This window comes from Cavia porcellus, unplaced genomic scaffold, assembly GCF_034190915.1.
Source record: "Cavia porcellus strain 051 isolate PalLab524CR breed Dunkin Hartley unplaced genomic scaffold, mCavPor4.1 scaffold_10, whole genome shotgun sequence".
NCBI lineage: Eukaryota > Metazoa > Chordata > Mammalia > Rodentia > Caviidae > Cavia > Cavia porcellus.
The window spans coordinates 85,420,267-85,435,988 of NW_026947493.1; the positions used below are offsets into that span (position 1 = coordinate 85,420,267).

Below are 15,722 nucleotides of genomic sequence, written 5' to 3' on the forward strand. Positions count from 1 at the left end.
GATAGTTTCCTACAAGTAGTAGTCCTGGTCAAAAGTTAGGATTCCTCTTTAAATTTGACAGATACTGACAGGAAATGTTTACAGTAATTCACAATTCCACCAAGTGTGCAACAAATTACCATACACTCCATACCTCTGGCAAAATCAAACTTTTAATTTTAAAAATTACATGGTCAGTTACATGACCAAAATAGATCACTGCTGGTTTGCATTTCCTACCTTACTGAGCTGAGATTCATCCCTGTGTTTACCGGCTGTCTCCATGCTCTTCCTGTGAATGCGCTGATGCTTCCCTTCATCCGTGAGGTTTTTCTTCATTTAAGGCCTCTTTGTATGTTAAAAGGTGCCCACGCTTGGCTGTTATCGGGGACCAGGTCACCCCCGCCTCTCATCCTGGAGCTGTGGTACGCTGGGTGCTCCTCAGGCTGTCCCCATGGTGTGCGGTAACACTGCTCAGTGTGGCTCTGTGCGCCCCCTTTGAAGACACGCACAGCGAGCTTTCCCTGGCTCCAGCGGCTGTCCTACCTTTTGACAAATCCTACCTTCTGCATCTTTTGCCCACTAAAGAAACTTGTGTGTTTCTTGAGGTATAAAAACTAATCTTATAATCTGAACTCAAATCTTTTGTTAGACATGTGTATTGCTAATTGATTTTAGTATGTGATTTTTTTTCTCATTTTTCTTAAAGGAATCTTGTACTAAACAAAGGTTTTAAATTTTGCTTTTGGTAAAATCTAATTTATTACCTTTTTCTTTATGTTTAGCATTTTTAGTGCCTTACGATCCCAAAAATATACGTATTTTTTCTTATTTTTGGCTTTTACATTAAACTTAGGATTTATTTTGAAGTGATTTTGTGTGTTCTCAAGTAGGGCCCAAGACATATTCTCTCTTTTTCTCTTTCATTTATTTAAAATGTAGAAGATACAATACTGACTTTCGTTTCACCACACAGTATAACTGTCTGATAACCTAAATCTAACATTTTGTTGGAATAGGTAAATTCCTGCTAAGTCTTGGGTAATTATTACTTTTAGAACACTGTACTCCTTTTAAAAACAGGACACTTGTAGAACTTCAATAAAAAACCTCAAGGTACTTAGGTGAGCAAGTTTCAGCCTCCAAGCTGTCTCACTGAGAATGGACTAAAAGGATTCAAACTCCAGATCACCCCTGCTGTGATTCAGTAAATTCGTGCACTAAGGAGTCGACAGCTACGTGGGATCCAGGAGGTGAGCCTGGAAGGAGGAGGTGGTCACTGGGCATGGCCGGGAAGGGGCTGCCCCTCTCCTGTCTCCCTTTCCTCTCTGCTACTTTCCTCCATGCCAGGAGCGGCTCTTCTCTGCCATTCTGCTTTTCCAGGCCATCCTACCAGGGAGCCAGCCAACTGTGGACTGAAACCTCTATAAACTATGAGACAAAATATGTAAATCTTTTCTCCTTTAAGTTGTGGTATCAGGAATTTTGTTCCAGCAGTGAGAAAAGTGTCTAAGACAGACTCTGGCACCAGGAGTGGGGTCACTGCAATGATACCACATGACCATGTCGCTCAGGAACCTTTGGTACTGACGTGAGAGAGGAGTTTGGGAAGGCTTAGAGATACCAGCTGGAGAAACAGGTCTAGGATGCTGTAAAATGAACTTGATGGAGAGTCTGGTCAGAACTGAGAAAGCCAGAAAGCTGATTAAGTGCAGCTGGGTAAACACCAGACTCAGGAGTCCGGTTTCAGTTGGGAATAGGACTCCACTGGCAGTGAGACTACAGGCCATGCTACGCTCGGGCAGAAAATGTTTGGATGCTTTGCTCGTTGTCCTGAGACTGTGGGGGCCTGAGACTAAGGGCAGTGATGGTGGATCCGGGAGGAAATTTCAAAGCAGCCCAACATTTAGGCTGTGGCATGGTTACTGCTTGTGATTTAAAGCCAAATGTGAGAAACAGAAGCAAAAAGCCCATTTTAAGTTTTCAGTTTGGCTAGAAAGAAAGCAAACGAAAAACTGGAGTAGAGATCTCAGTTGCTAAAAAGATCAGTATTAAAAAGAAGCTAAGTATTTATACTGGGATGATGCCCTGAGTTCTGATCATGCCTTTTTGTTGATGAAAATATTCAGAAAACTGGTAGAAAATAAACCTGTTTTATTAAGTGTGGTTTCTTTCAAGTATGAAATCTCTTGTTTCTGTTAGCATTTAAGCACTCTTCAAGTGCCTTTCCACCGTTGTTTTTATGTATTTTATCCAGAATGGGTAAAACCATTGTTTAGGGAAGGGCTAAGTTCAATTCAATCCAGGAAATGCCTTAAAATAATTTTAATCCATTAAAATGTCCAACTAAAGGCAAGAACATTGTCCAGAACAAGAAATAATTGAAACTATGTGTTCGTGTGTACTCCACTGAATCCAGTTTGCTAATATTTCACTTAGGATTTTTTAATATACTATAGTGGAATTAGTTTGCAGGTTTTAAAAAAAAATGCTTTATAACAGCTTACAGAATTAAGTCCTGCTGACATACCTTTCCCTGTAAGTCTGTGGAATACAGATCCAGGGTTGAGATTTTCAGTGTCTTCATGCTTTTTGCTTTAATTGGCTTTTCCTAAACTTTTCACCATTTAAGCTTTCTCATAATCAGTCATTCTATCTTGAGAGTAAAATCCATTATTACAAAATTATACACAGTACTTTTATAGATTCAAAGGCTTTTCACGTCTGTAGTCTTTAAATTTGCTCCAGTATTCTATGGAAACAAACTCATTACTGGGAAACAAAGAGAATTTTGCTTCTTCCATCTCATGTTTCCCTTCTACTGATTTCTACCTATTGTGCTGCGGAAGCCTACCTGATAGGGCTTCCTCATGCAGGGAGGCACCCGTCCCTGTCCGCGGTGCTACAGGGACAGAGCTGGCTTCCTACAGCTTTTTAACAGATAAGCTTCATTAAGTTAAGACATTTCTTACCTATTCAGTACATCAAAAGTGCCTTAAAAATATTTAATCTAAAGTTTTTTTAAGGTAAAAATGCCTTAAGAATATTTAAGTCTGATATTTTTGATGTTGACTCAGTTTCGTTTATTATTTGATCAGTTGTAGAGTTCTTCTTGAAGTAAATTTTGTCACATACATACACTTTCATTTCATCTGACTGTTAACATAAACCTACTTATAATAGCCTTTTATGACTTAAAATTTCTATTACATTTATAATTACAGACATTAGTTGTTTGTATTTGGATCTTTTTCTTCATTTTTGCCCTAAGCTTTTCTCTTTTTGTGGTTTTTTAGAAAGTGTGCTTTTATCCTACTGAATCTTACTGTTTTTCTGATCTTCTCTTCCTTTTCTACCTTAAAATTTAGCTTACAATTCTTTTTCTAGACCATTAAGGTTAAATACTGAGCTTATTTTCCATCTTACTAATATTTAAATTCACACATTAAACTTGTAAACCTTTCCCTAAGTATCCTTAGGTACTTCTAATGTTTTCCAACAGTTGTAATATATAACACTATCAACTATAAAATTACTTAAAAAACATTTAGTCCTATTGTGATTTCCTCTTTAATGCAGGAGTTATTTAGGAACATGTCTCCAAACATTATAGGCTTGGTATTTTTCCCTTTAATTTTCACTGTGGCAAGAAACAAAATCTGAAAGTTGTACAGAAAAACAGAATTTGAATGCTGAAACGACTTTGAAGTGTACTGTTTTTTTGTGATTTGACAAAATCATTTTTAAAATAAATGTTTCATATACCTGTAGAAACTTTTATCTATCTGTTGAAATAGACATGAGCATTAAAGGTATGTTTAAAACTATCACTGTGGATTAGTCAAATTTGGTAGGTAATTCTCCACACTTTGCTTTGTAAGTATTTTAGGCTATGTTTTAGGGACCCACAGTTTCCGGCTCGTCTTCTCCATGTGTTATAATACTTGCACTTAGGCTCCCATGTAGCTGAGGCTACTCTCCCTATACCAGCTTATTCTTGGTAAGGATCTCCAAAGTCAATCTTTTCTCTGTCCCCTTTCTAGATTTCCTATTAGTAGTCTCATTTCCTATAAGCCTTCTATACAGTAAGACTGTATAAATCACCCAACCAATAAATCTGATTAGGTCATCTATCTTTTAAAGGTCTGAGTTAATACATTTGTATTTATTAATAGCCTTCCTGGGTTTTCATTTCCCTCATTTTTTTTTTTATCAATACAAGTTTTAAAAAGTTCCCTTTTCTCTACTTGATACTTCAGAATGTTATTCGGTTTTTTTAAAAATCAGTTACCTTTAGATATTTTAATTCAAATACCAGTAGAAACTTTTTTCCCTAACCAAAGTGAAGAGTATTTTGTGTTTCTGTTCTCCTTCCAAATTCTCAAAATGGGAGGAAACAGTTTTAACTTTATTTTATTAACATCTAATTGAAATTATTAGCATTTCCTTTATGTATAAACAATACAGTATGACATTATTTACAGTACCTGCCATCTGTCACTAGTAGAAAACAGATACTTTCAAATTACATTTCAGTTTTCATAGATCCCTATAAGTACTACTTACATGCAATTACTTTGAAACTACAGTAATTATTACAACTGTCACTAGTTTTTAATCAGTATTAATAAGCATATATTACTAACATATTTTAAGATCTGATAACTGAATTTTAATATAATTACACTTCGTAATTTTGTTTTATGAGTTTACAAACCTGTGTCATGGGGAAAGACCCACAGACTCACTAGACTCTCAAGTGCCTACGACAGGCACAAAAAGACCCAGACCCTGCTGACAACACAAACCTTGCGATGCTCCGAGTGAATCTGTCCAGTCTGATATTGCCGGACGACTTGCTCAACATTAAGTTTTCTCACACTCTAGGGTTCTGGGCAGCCTTATCTCGAGGTTTTCAGTTCTTTTTTGCTCCATGTTCCCCAACCTGGGTGTCCCTTCCAGCAGGAGCCCTCGATGTTAGTTCAGCGTATCAAAAACCCTGCCGTGGAGGTGGCAGGTGGCAAAGCCCCTCACACGTGCTGGGAGCTGTCCTCTCACGGCAGTGCCCGCCGCCCCCAGCAGGTCAGGCCAGAGGAAGCGGGGGGTGGGCTGCGCTCTGGAGCACAACAGCCCTGCCCGAGGCCCTGATTTGAGGAGCACGAGATGAGCTGGTTTTTGATTTGGGTGGGTTGCAAGGGAGACAAAGTAAAAACTGAACTTATATCATGATTTCAGCCTTTTTATGCAGGGAGCTCACGGTATTGCTTGTTTATACTCTGGTAACTGTTTTCTTCTTTAAAAAAAAAATTAGATTTCTTAAAACCATGTTTCAATTCCATTTTACTAGGGATTTTAATTAAAAAAAAAAAACCTAGGAAGAAGTGATTTTCTTTTTAACTGAAATGCTTTAAAGCACCCATCTATTCTAGCTAATCATATACTTTTGATTTATTACTAGATAATTAGAATTCCCCATCACTAACTCATATGCATGTCTAAGTGAACTGCACTTGATTATGGCATAAGTCTTCTGAATCATTTATTTAAGACTTTACAAGAACAGTCACAGGCAAAACCTCTGCTTTCTGTATATCCAGTTTTAAAGTTTTGGTATTGCTATAATAATGCCTTTGTTATTAAAATCACTTTCTCAAACTTTTTAACTTTAAGGATTTAGGAAACTTTCTTTTACACGTAGGTTTTACCTCTGATTTTGCTCATTTCAGTACTGCACTTGATTTTTAATGCATCTTGCTTCTGAAATCCAACACATGATCAAAACGAGAGGACAATATTCCCGTAATGCTGGGCAGACAAGAATTTCCAGGCTTCCTGTAACTGAGCTTCTGTAAACATCTCCATAAACTCTAGTTTTATGTTATACATCCAGTATGTGGTAAAATGTTGTTGTGCACTCACATAAGACACCCCAGCTTTCCAGAGGGAAGCACCAGGGACAGAGGTGCCCCAGAGGAAAACAAGTGTGCCCTCAGCTGGCAGCTTCCATGAGGAAAGGGGAGAGAGGATGCTCTCTGTAAGAGGGCAGCTCCACTTACCACTGAAAGAACACAGAAGGGAAGCGGGGAAAGAGGACTGTGTTTACAGTGTCTAACAAAACATGAAACAATGGATTTGGGGCTATGACCTGCAAAGTCTGCTCTAACCTACAATCCGTGTCCCACTGCGAAGCCGCGACACCGCGCAGGATGTCCGAGGGGCACTGGTGCTACTGCAGGTGCTGTCCCTGTGATGCTGGCGCACCCTTCTCTGCGTTTCCCCTCCAGCTCCAGGTCTGCCGTTCAGACACACTTTCTCTCTCATTTTAGGTACTATTTTCTAAGATCTTTGATAACGTTTCTTTAAGCAACATCCAGTCTACTACCGTCTCTCCATAATACCTAGTTTTTCTCTGTATTAATTTTTTTGAAGAATAATTGACCTTTTGTATTTATATCATATTTATTCTTAGAATCTTAAACATATGGTTATTTTGCAGAAGCGCATCTATGATCATGTTTTAACATCTGCAGATAAAGGTCTCAACCCATGGTTAGGGGCTAGACCTCCAAGTGGATTTTGTTGCACTACCTAAGTTTACTCTTGATCCTACTGACCTATGTAGCCAATGTGCATCTTTTGTTAAACTGTAGCTTAGAAGAATACAGATGATCTGATGACTCACTGTAAATATATTACCACCATTAGAAAGTATTCAAAACACATGTTACTCTTGAGATGGTACTGATAAATATAACTTATCTCCTGAAAACACTTTTATATCACTGTGGGTTAGGTAATGATATTTAGAAACTTATAAACTAATTTACATTTTGTAATAAATATTATAATACCACAAAGGTCTCAGAATTACCTTATAGTGATGATTTCTCCTGGATTTGCCTTTATGAGCCAGCTGCAGTTGAGTCTGGCAGGGTACTCAGACGGCCAGCCTGGACTGGTGATTATACCACTTGGGGCCCGGATTTGTTCTGGAGTCTCTCCACAAGCTGGAAGACAGCCAAAGCAAGCCTAGGTAATTATTAGGCATTAAAACACAGCATTCAGTAAATCAGTATTTATTTTTTTAAAAAAAGACATAAAATCATATGTGGTAATATGTGGTATTAGCAACTTTGGAAAGCTTCTATTCAGTGTGATCTTTTAATCTCTTCCTTTTCAGACAAAGAGCCTTATCCTAATTAAGTACATGTTTTGGGCAGGCAAGGAAGTTTTCAAATTGTATTATTCAAGAGTAGCTGTTGTGCTGCATGGTGGCTCACGTCTGTAATCCCAGCGCTCGGGAGGCTGAGGCAGGAGTATCATTACGAGTCGGAGACCAGCCAGGGCTACACAGTGAGCTCAAGGCCAGCCTCAACTGTATAATGAGACCTTGTCTCAAAAAGACAAAAGAGAAAAAAAGAAAGAAAGAAAATAAAAAAGAAAAACAAGAGTCAGTTGTTAGGTTTAGCTAGGGAAACCAACTGATTCAGCTCTCGTTTCTCAAGTTCAGTATTTACTGAATTTTTGTGTCTACAGCCTTGTGATTGTCATCTAGCTTTCAGAACACTTTACATAAACTGTAACTTTTACTGGAAAGTTAGATGACTGGATAAAAACAGCAAAACAAAATTACTGCAAAGTACAGTAGTAGTTCTTCCATTTATTTCATTAATACATGCAAACTTTAATATCGGATCACGAATGTTTCCTAAACTATTGAAAAGTAAATTCCTGAAATACAGTAGTGCTCAAATAGATCACTATGTGATTGATATCTGATTATCATGGAAGAACATTTTGGTGCATATAGAATAAACTGAAATACCAATATTTTCCTGGGTCACTCTCCTTATACTTATAATATCTTGAATCTTACTGCAACATAGTTAATATTTTATCGATAGAGAATTTAGCTGATAATCTTTCCAACTTATTCTCCCTCAATTAAAAATAAAGTCACTGCCCTACAAATAAGCCTTCAACTAGAATTTAAAACCACAGAACCTCTTTTTTAATACAATTTCAACAAATTAATTATCCAATTTTTAATGTAACAGCAGATTAGAAGAAACGGATTGGAAACGGGGAGAGGTACACAGGGAGAGGCGCTAATGCACTGTTTAGAATACTGATAAAAACTACGCAATGAACGCGAAATCCCTGCACGCTCAGAACACGGCCTTCTGCCCGTGCCCACAGGGTAAGCACGGCTGGCATCACGATGAAACACGCGAGCCTAGGAGGCAGCTAAGGAGGGGCAGCATCGCACAGGCTTGAGTCCTGCCACGGTTCAGAAATCAAGTAAGCCAAGGTAGCTAAATCTACTTATAATAACTGTAATTTGGAAAAATGTTTCTTGGCAACAGATTTATACAGTCTGTTCAATGTCATTACACTAGAAAATATACTATGCACTTTAAAAACCTCTATCCAGAACGGCTAAGACATAGGAGGCTGCACCGTTAGAGGCAGTACTACCTCTCCAGACTCCTCAGCCCGGATGGATCCGGGGCGAGCCGCAGGCCGGGCTTGGGCGGCAGCCCCGCAGCGCCGAGCCTGCATGGCGAGGGGCCTCAGCTGGGCTCTCGGAGCACAGAGGTCGCCGCAGGCAGGGCACGCACTCAATGCCCAGGCTCAAGTTCACCTCACTGCCCACGGCTTTGGTGGACACCACATTTCCCTTGAAAGAAAAATGTCAATTTTAATGAATGTTTAAGAAAAAGACTAAATTTCTCTAAATAGAACTTTCAGAGCTAATAAATAGCCAGTTGTTTCCACTTTGCTCTATTATCACAATAATTTAATAAAAGATCCCCTAAGTCATTTATAGGATCTTCTTTTTATGTCTAACCAAACCATTCTGGGAAGGATTAACTTTATGAAGATACAAATAAACATGCAAAAATATTTACAATATGGGAATCATTTCCCCTAATATGGACAAGTGTTCATACCCTTTAAAAATTCATCTGTATAAAAGAGTGTAACACAACTTCAAGTTAATAGGCATGTCAGTACTCAAACACTTACAAGTTGACTTTTAACAGCTATGAAATACAGTCCAAAACTAGGCGAGAGTACTCGGTGACAAAGCAGAAAATTATTAACCTTTACATAAATGATAGATTAACTGCAAGGAAACAACCAGAAAGAACTTTATTAGGTTGTTCTATTAGTTTTCTTTTTAAGAAAAATTTCTTAAGTACTACATGAGAAGCCCATAGGTGGTGCTCTTATACCAAAAGTTGCAGTTAAATTCTGATTTGATGCTAAAAAAATGGATGCAAATATTTTATTTCCATGCAGCTGCCACAGGTTGAGACATAGCACTGAGTCTGAATGATTATTTTAAGATTCACTGCTTTGCATTTCTAATATCATATGTATTTTTGTTAACTTTATTTTAAAATATTAATGATTCCTGCTAATGAAAAATACAACTATAATATCACAGTTTCTCACTGAATTTCTTAAGAATACATACATTGATTTGGTTTTCCACATCTGTAACATAGTTAAATTCAGCATTCTGCTATTTTTAAATTTGATACATAAACAAAATTTATATAAATTATATATAATGTTTTGATACATGTACATAGTATGTAATGTCTAAATCAGGTTAAGCATATAGATATAGATCTACTACTATATTTATCATTCTTCATAGTAACCCTGTAGCTTTCTTTTTGTTTTTTGATATTACTAGAGGATGAACTCATGGGGCACTGAGCTATATCTCCAGCCCTTTCTGAGATTTGGTCTCACTAAATTACTTAGTCTTGTGGTCCCCCTGCCTCAGCCTCTGGAGCAGCCAGGGTCACAGGACTGCACCATCATACCTAGTAATCCAGTGGCTTTTTAATGAGCACATTTTTGCAAGTACAATACACTGGCTATGTAGGTAAATAACTCCACCAAAAACACATCCTCCTCCATAAGAAAAAATAAATTCAGCTGCCTCAGAAACCGTCCCACTTCCTGTCCTGTGTGCGTAGAGTTCACTCCACATGCAGGTGGATGTGGCATTGGAGTCCTGGATGCTGTCTGTTTCACCTGCCACTTACTCGCTGTGCTGTGCTGCAAACCACTCAAACTTGCCGGGTCAGTTTCTTCACATGCTAAGATAAGGACTGGTTATCTGACCAACCCCAGGTCTCTTTGGCGCCAGTCATGTGCCTTTTCCCCTATCACTGGGATGGGTTTCTGACCTATTTCCAGAAGTTCAACAGGATGCATAAATGTGTTTTTCATTACCTTGCTTTGCAATTTCTCCTTGACCTACTGAAGCCAGACTTCTCATTCTTCCCTTATCTCCACAGAAACCATGCCAGCAGGCAAAGGCCACCACAGACCTCAGGGCCAAGTCCAGTGGACCTTTCTGGATATGTGACAGTGATGTTCTGTCCTTCGTGATACTGCTCACTACCCTGGGTTGCTGACACCTCCCTGCCCTCTTCCTGCCACCCCATGCTGTTTGCTTAGCGTGACCTTGCTTCATGCGCAATGCAAGGTCTCATCCGCTCCTGTAACTTCGAAACCTCTGCACAGCCAAATGTACAGCAGGTACTCCACCCTGAAATTTCATATGATCAGAACAGTGTATTCTCCAAATCCTTCTATTGCACATTCTCAGTTTTTAATGGCTTAAGCATCATTTGACTGAGGCAAAAGGCAGTTAAATAAAAAGGAAATTTATTGGGAGAATCCCACAGGTGACCTCAAGGCTCTTCAAGAACAGGGAAGAAAGTGAAGCAAGACCTCACAGTGACAAAGGCAGTAACTCCCAGGCCAGAAACCCACTCATCGCCTCTCAGACCACTGAGGCCGTTCCACTGCCCGCTCTGTGCTGCTTTTCTAACTGCTCCAAGTCTACTTTTTTCATTATTTTAGTCTCTTAAAAGTGATTTCTTCATCCCATCTTTTAAGGCGTTAGCTTCAGTACCTAACCCGAACTGTATTTTCATTTTGTCTCAGTTTATGATATGTGTCCTATTACTTTGTATCTTTTAAAAAATCTGAAATGGTTTACTGTGATCAACTCCATAAAAGGTAAAGATTAATAATATGAGATAAATATGAGGATTAAAATGCTCCCTAGAGAACAGGGTCTTTAAGGGCCGAATTAGTAAGGACTTATCACACTGCCAAGATTTGTCAGGGGTCGATACAGGACACCAGGTGCCTCGATCTGGCGGACAGCAGAGCTCAGAGGCTGGGCTGAGGTGGTCACCCAGGGAGGACACACTGTACTATGAGTGCTTGTCACCTGACAAGGATGGAAGCCAGGGTGAGGGTAGGGTTGGGGTGCACACTCTGAAAACTGTAGGAAAAAATGTTTTAAAACAGGTGTTTGTGTCATCGTGCTGGTTTGACCCTCACCTTCCTAGATGCTGACAATACTCCCACTTCACGGTACATCAAACCTGACCCCCTTCTATCCACATTCATTCTATCCAGCCTTCTCTATTGCTCATACATAATTATTTTAGCTACGGTCTAGTTAATTCTCCCGCAAAAATTAGTTTCTATGTAATTGGAAAATGGAGGAAATCTTGCCAGTATAATGCAAAAGAGTTTATTCCCAGCATGCTAATGATTTGAAATGACCAGAGGCAGGCGTGTTCACAGTTAAGAAAACATGCAACAGCAACCCTACAGAAATGCCTTCGTTTCCTGTGAGAAGTGCTTCCCTTCCTGCCTTAATGAGGTGATCAGCTTCCTCTACACTTAGATGTTTGGGAAGCTGAAAGTGCAGACAGAGATGTGAACATACTCCACATGAAAACCGATCACCTTACTGGCGATGCGCGCGCCAGAATCATAGTTCCGGCTCTGACGAGGCTGCGTTAGAGGCGAATGTCTCTAAGGGAGAAGAACGACGCGGAGCGCAGCTGAGTCTCGCTGTCGAGGTCAGCGCTACGTGACTGCGCGTGCTCACACTGGCATCTTGCCTCTCCCTGCTCAGAGCACGATGCGCTGGAAGTGCTCCGTGCTGACACTGCGTCTCACCGCAGCCTTCGTGTGTGGCTTGGAAAACATGAAGATCCCAGGAACACACAAATAGCACTCTATCAGAAATACCTGTACTTCAGGCCCCGTCCCTCTGGCTTCCTTTACACCTCTCTGATGACAGGTGCTAACGGTTTTTCTCAGAGTACAAACAACTGCCAAGGAAACTATTCAATCTACTTCGGGTAATTATATTTAGATAAAAACAAAACTTCCAATATGTTTAATGATGATGATGAAACGTATGTATACTTTTATAAATTTCACATTAATTCCAGAAGCAATGGTTCCCAGTGTTCATTAAAGACTGTATTCTTCCCCCCCCAAAAAAGTAATAAGCACTAAGGAGTAATAAAATCCAAAATGTGTAAATTTTGTTGTTAAAAAAGAGAGGGAAAAAAAAAAAAAGAAAAAGCTCTAACGGATATAACAGCAAGTGTGTTTAGGGGTGTTAAATAGCTGACTATATCAATGTTTTTGGATCATTGAACACAGCTGTTTGCAGTCTCCCTGTTTGAATGTCCACCTTGTATTCTTTGATACTGTGATTTGAGGAACTATTTTCAAGATGATAATATGTAATCTACTAACAGGTGATTTCTTACTGTTATGTTTTTTTTTGTTTGTTTGTTTTGTTTTGTTTTTTTGTAGTTCTGTATTACGTGTACCCTTACACCGCTTTGGTTTGTTTTGTGTTTTTCTCTTTTTCCTCTTAAATTAAAATAAATAAATAAATAAATAAATAAATAAATAAAGACAGTAACTTTGCTCCTGGACAGGATTTCTTTCTAGGCGCAGTGTTGGGTAACCTAACGGTCCCCACCTGCTGTGATCTAGCGAGCAGGGTATCTGGATCTAGTGTGGACCTCGTGTGTAGGATATGTGGAATAGAAATTAAAAGACAGTATCATTACCAGTGCTAGTGGTTAAGCTACACTAGAAGGCTATTCGAAATATGTAATGTTTTTACTATGTAAACTATCAATTAAGAGAAGTTACTTCTTAAGAAATCCATCAGAGAGAAGAGAGCCTCTCTGATGGATTTCTTAATAAGATTCTGTATAGTTAGAAAATTGAACAACTGATTAAGAAATACTCAAAGACATTTTGATGCCTACATTGATATCTCAATAATCCCAAAGAAAACTACAGAACTAGTTTTAAAACTAGAACAATGTATCATGCTATTTTCAAAAAGTAATCGTTAAAAATAATCAGATGTAACCAAATGACCATTATTAGGAGGAAACACAGAAAGGGAGATGATCACTTCAAAACACTGTCAAACTGCCCTTCAGATTTGATGGTTGGTAAAGGCTGGAAGTGAGCTAAGACTTTTATAATAGAGTGGAACTACATGAAAAGAAAAGGTAGGATTTCCTGTTGCATGGCTGAAAACCTGCGTTCTTTTTAACTGACATGGAGAGACAGTTTATGACAAAAAGCAGCTGAGACTAAAAGGGACAGGAAATCAGTGTGTCTTTGGTTTTAATAAACCACAAAAATTAAAATAGAAGTAGGAGCCAGCTACGTCCACTGACCACCTACTCTGGTAACAAACATAAAAGGCACAACAAAAGTAAAAAAAATTTATACTTTCATGAAATTATACTTTTGAAACAATGATGTGTGACTATTAACCGAACCCAAAAAGCCTAATAATCATTAAAACATAAAAGACAACACAAGTACTAAATGATATAATGCATGTATGTTCACAGTAAATTTAATCCAAATGTAAAATGAAGTTAAATATTTGGTGATATAAAACAGAAAAAAGTCTTCACACTCCCTACAAAAATCACATAGGCACAGTAACAGTGAGGGTTATATGTTTGACTAAGAACAAAGAATTTCTTTCACAGAACGGAAGTAGAGATAGCCGGAGTAAAAAAGCGTATTCCAAGCTAGCTCAAAAAACGTAATGCCCGGATTCCATGAGACGCTGGTCAGGCCGAGGCAGAGTGACGAGGGGTGCTGAGGCCGTGATCCAAGTTCCTGTGCAAAGCTACTCTACAGCGCTGTCACCCACGGGGAGAGAAAACGGAGTGGCCGGGGACAGCTGAGGACAAATGCACGAGCGCGTACTTCTGTAGCATTTTACTCAGCAAAGCTTGTAAAGAAAAGCATGCTTGTCCTGCTCACAAGCAAAGGGTGGCACTTCCAGGTAACACCGGACACTACCATTTGGCCATTTATTTTTCAGAGTATAGACTCTTGTAAATATTAATTCCACCTTGGAGGATGAATGCAAAACAAATCGAAATGTTTAACATCCAAGTAAGAAGGCTTTGCATCCAATGGAAAGAAATTAACTTTAAAAACACACCTCTGAAAAACACGGGTAAGCAAACTCTCAGGCCATGTGGGTCGAGGGCGTGAACAAGGAGCAGCGGGTCCGTCCCACACGGAGAGCGCAGCTAGCGCACACAGGAAGGGGCGTCCTGCCTCGGGGAAGCCGGGGCCAGCCGAGGTGATCAGCCGGGATCCGAGACCTGCGCGCCCTGCTAACTAGGAGACCCGCAGCAGGGAGGCTGGAAGGCCCGGCCCCCAGGTGCGGAGGAGACTCCCGAGCGTGCTGGCAGTTCACAGTAGTGAATTCCGGCCCTGAGAGCACCATCCAAGGAGACCCCACGGGGCCGCAGACCCCACGGCTGGGACGTCGCCGCAAACGGAGCATCCACTGAGCCCTGCGTACTGTCCGCCCTGCGCTCCTCTCGAACCTTCTCTCACGTAACTCGTATTACCAGTGTCACCCCCTACTTACAGGGGGGGAAAAAGGAGTAATCTTCCTAAGATCACAGAAACACTAGCAAGGGTCACAGCTGGGAAAACACGCGGGCTCTGGCCTGCGGAAACTGCGGCGCCCACCAACGCACTGGCCTCCCACCCACCACGCGGGTGCCAAGGTGCGTGGAATCACTTTCCAGGGCGCAAGGATTTGCTGACAGAATTCCACCAGTGACCAAAGGCATCCATTCTGAAGACACCGTGAGGAGGGTTATGAAACCTCAGACAGAAGAAAGGGGCCACCTGGCTTTCAAGCTTCTGGAGACTGTCTCCTATTTGCTACCTAGGACAGCAGGCAGGATGAAGCACTGCTTAGTTTCCTGAACTGAAAGAGCTCCTGAGCAGCTCCTGCTGGGATAGGGGTCTTAAACCCCACCTAGAGGTGCAGGGCACTCGTGGAGGTGGGGAACCTGCGGGAGGCACGGTCTGGCTGTGGGACAGATGCCTGAAGGGGACACTGGGGCTGTGGTCCAGTCTCTCTCTCTCTGCTTCCCAGTCCCTACAAGGCGAGCAATTTCCCCTGCTGGGATACACAGCCTTGCCATAGGCCCAAAGCCACAGAGCCAAGTGGCTAGGATAGGCTGAAAGCTCTAAAAGCAGCGCCCGAATCAGTCTTTCCTCCGTATAAACTGATGTCCTCACGTATTTTGTGACAGTAACGGAAAGCTGACAACACAGCACCCTAGAACTACCTTTACAGACAGCAACATGGGTGAGATGCTTAGGGCACCCAATAGAGTATTAGAATGAGAGGGTTACGTGGAGGCTGAAGAAGACCCTTTAAAAAGCAACAGCCTGAGAACGGGGAAACAGTGACCAACAAAAAGTGGTAGCATTCTCAAGGCTGTTACCACGGCACAAAGAGTTTAGGAAGCAAGCATGCAGACACAGTCTCTGGGAAACCAAGAGCGCAGGGCTGGTGACCAACCACACGCTGAGAT

General features: G+C 40.5%; 1 protein-coding gene across 3 annotated transcripts in view; it reads right to left on the minus strand.

Moving 5' to 3' along the window:
• Lrp12 (LDL receptor related protein 12) overlaps positions 1-15,722 on the minus strand; it is a 74,429-nt gene that overhangs the window by 14,192 nt on the left and 44,515 nt on the right. For all 3 annotated transcript variants that reach the window (XM_063257765.1, XM_063257764.1, XM_063257763.1), the window contains one exon: positions 6,851-6,986. In XM_063257765.1, coding sequence (XP_063113835.1) covers positions 6,851-6,986 — 136 coding nt within the window. The remainder of the gene's footprint in view (positions 1-6,850; positions 6,987-15,722) is intronic.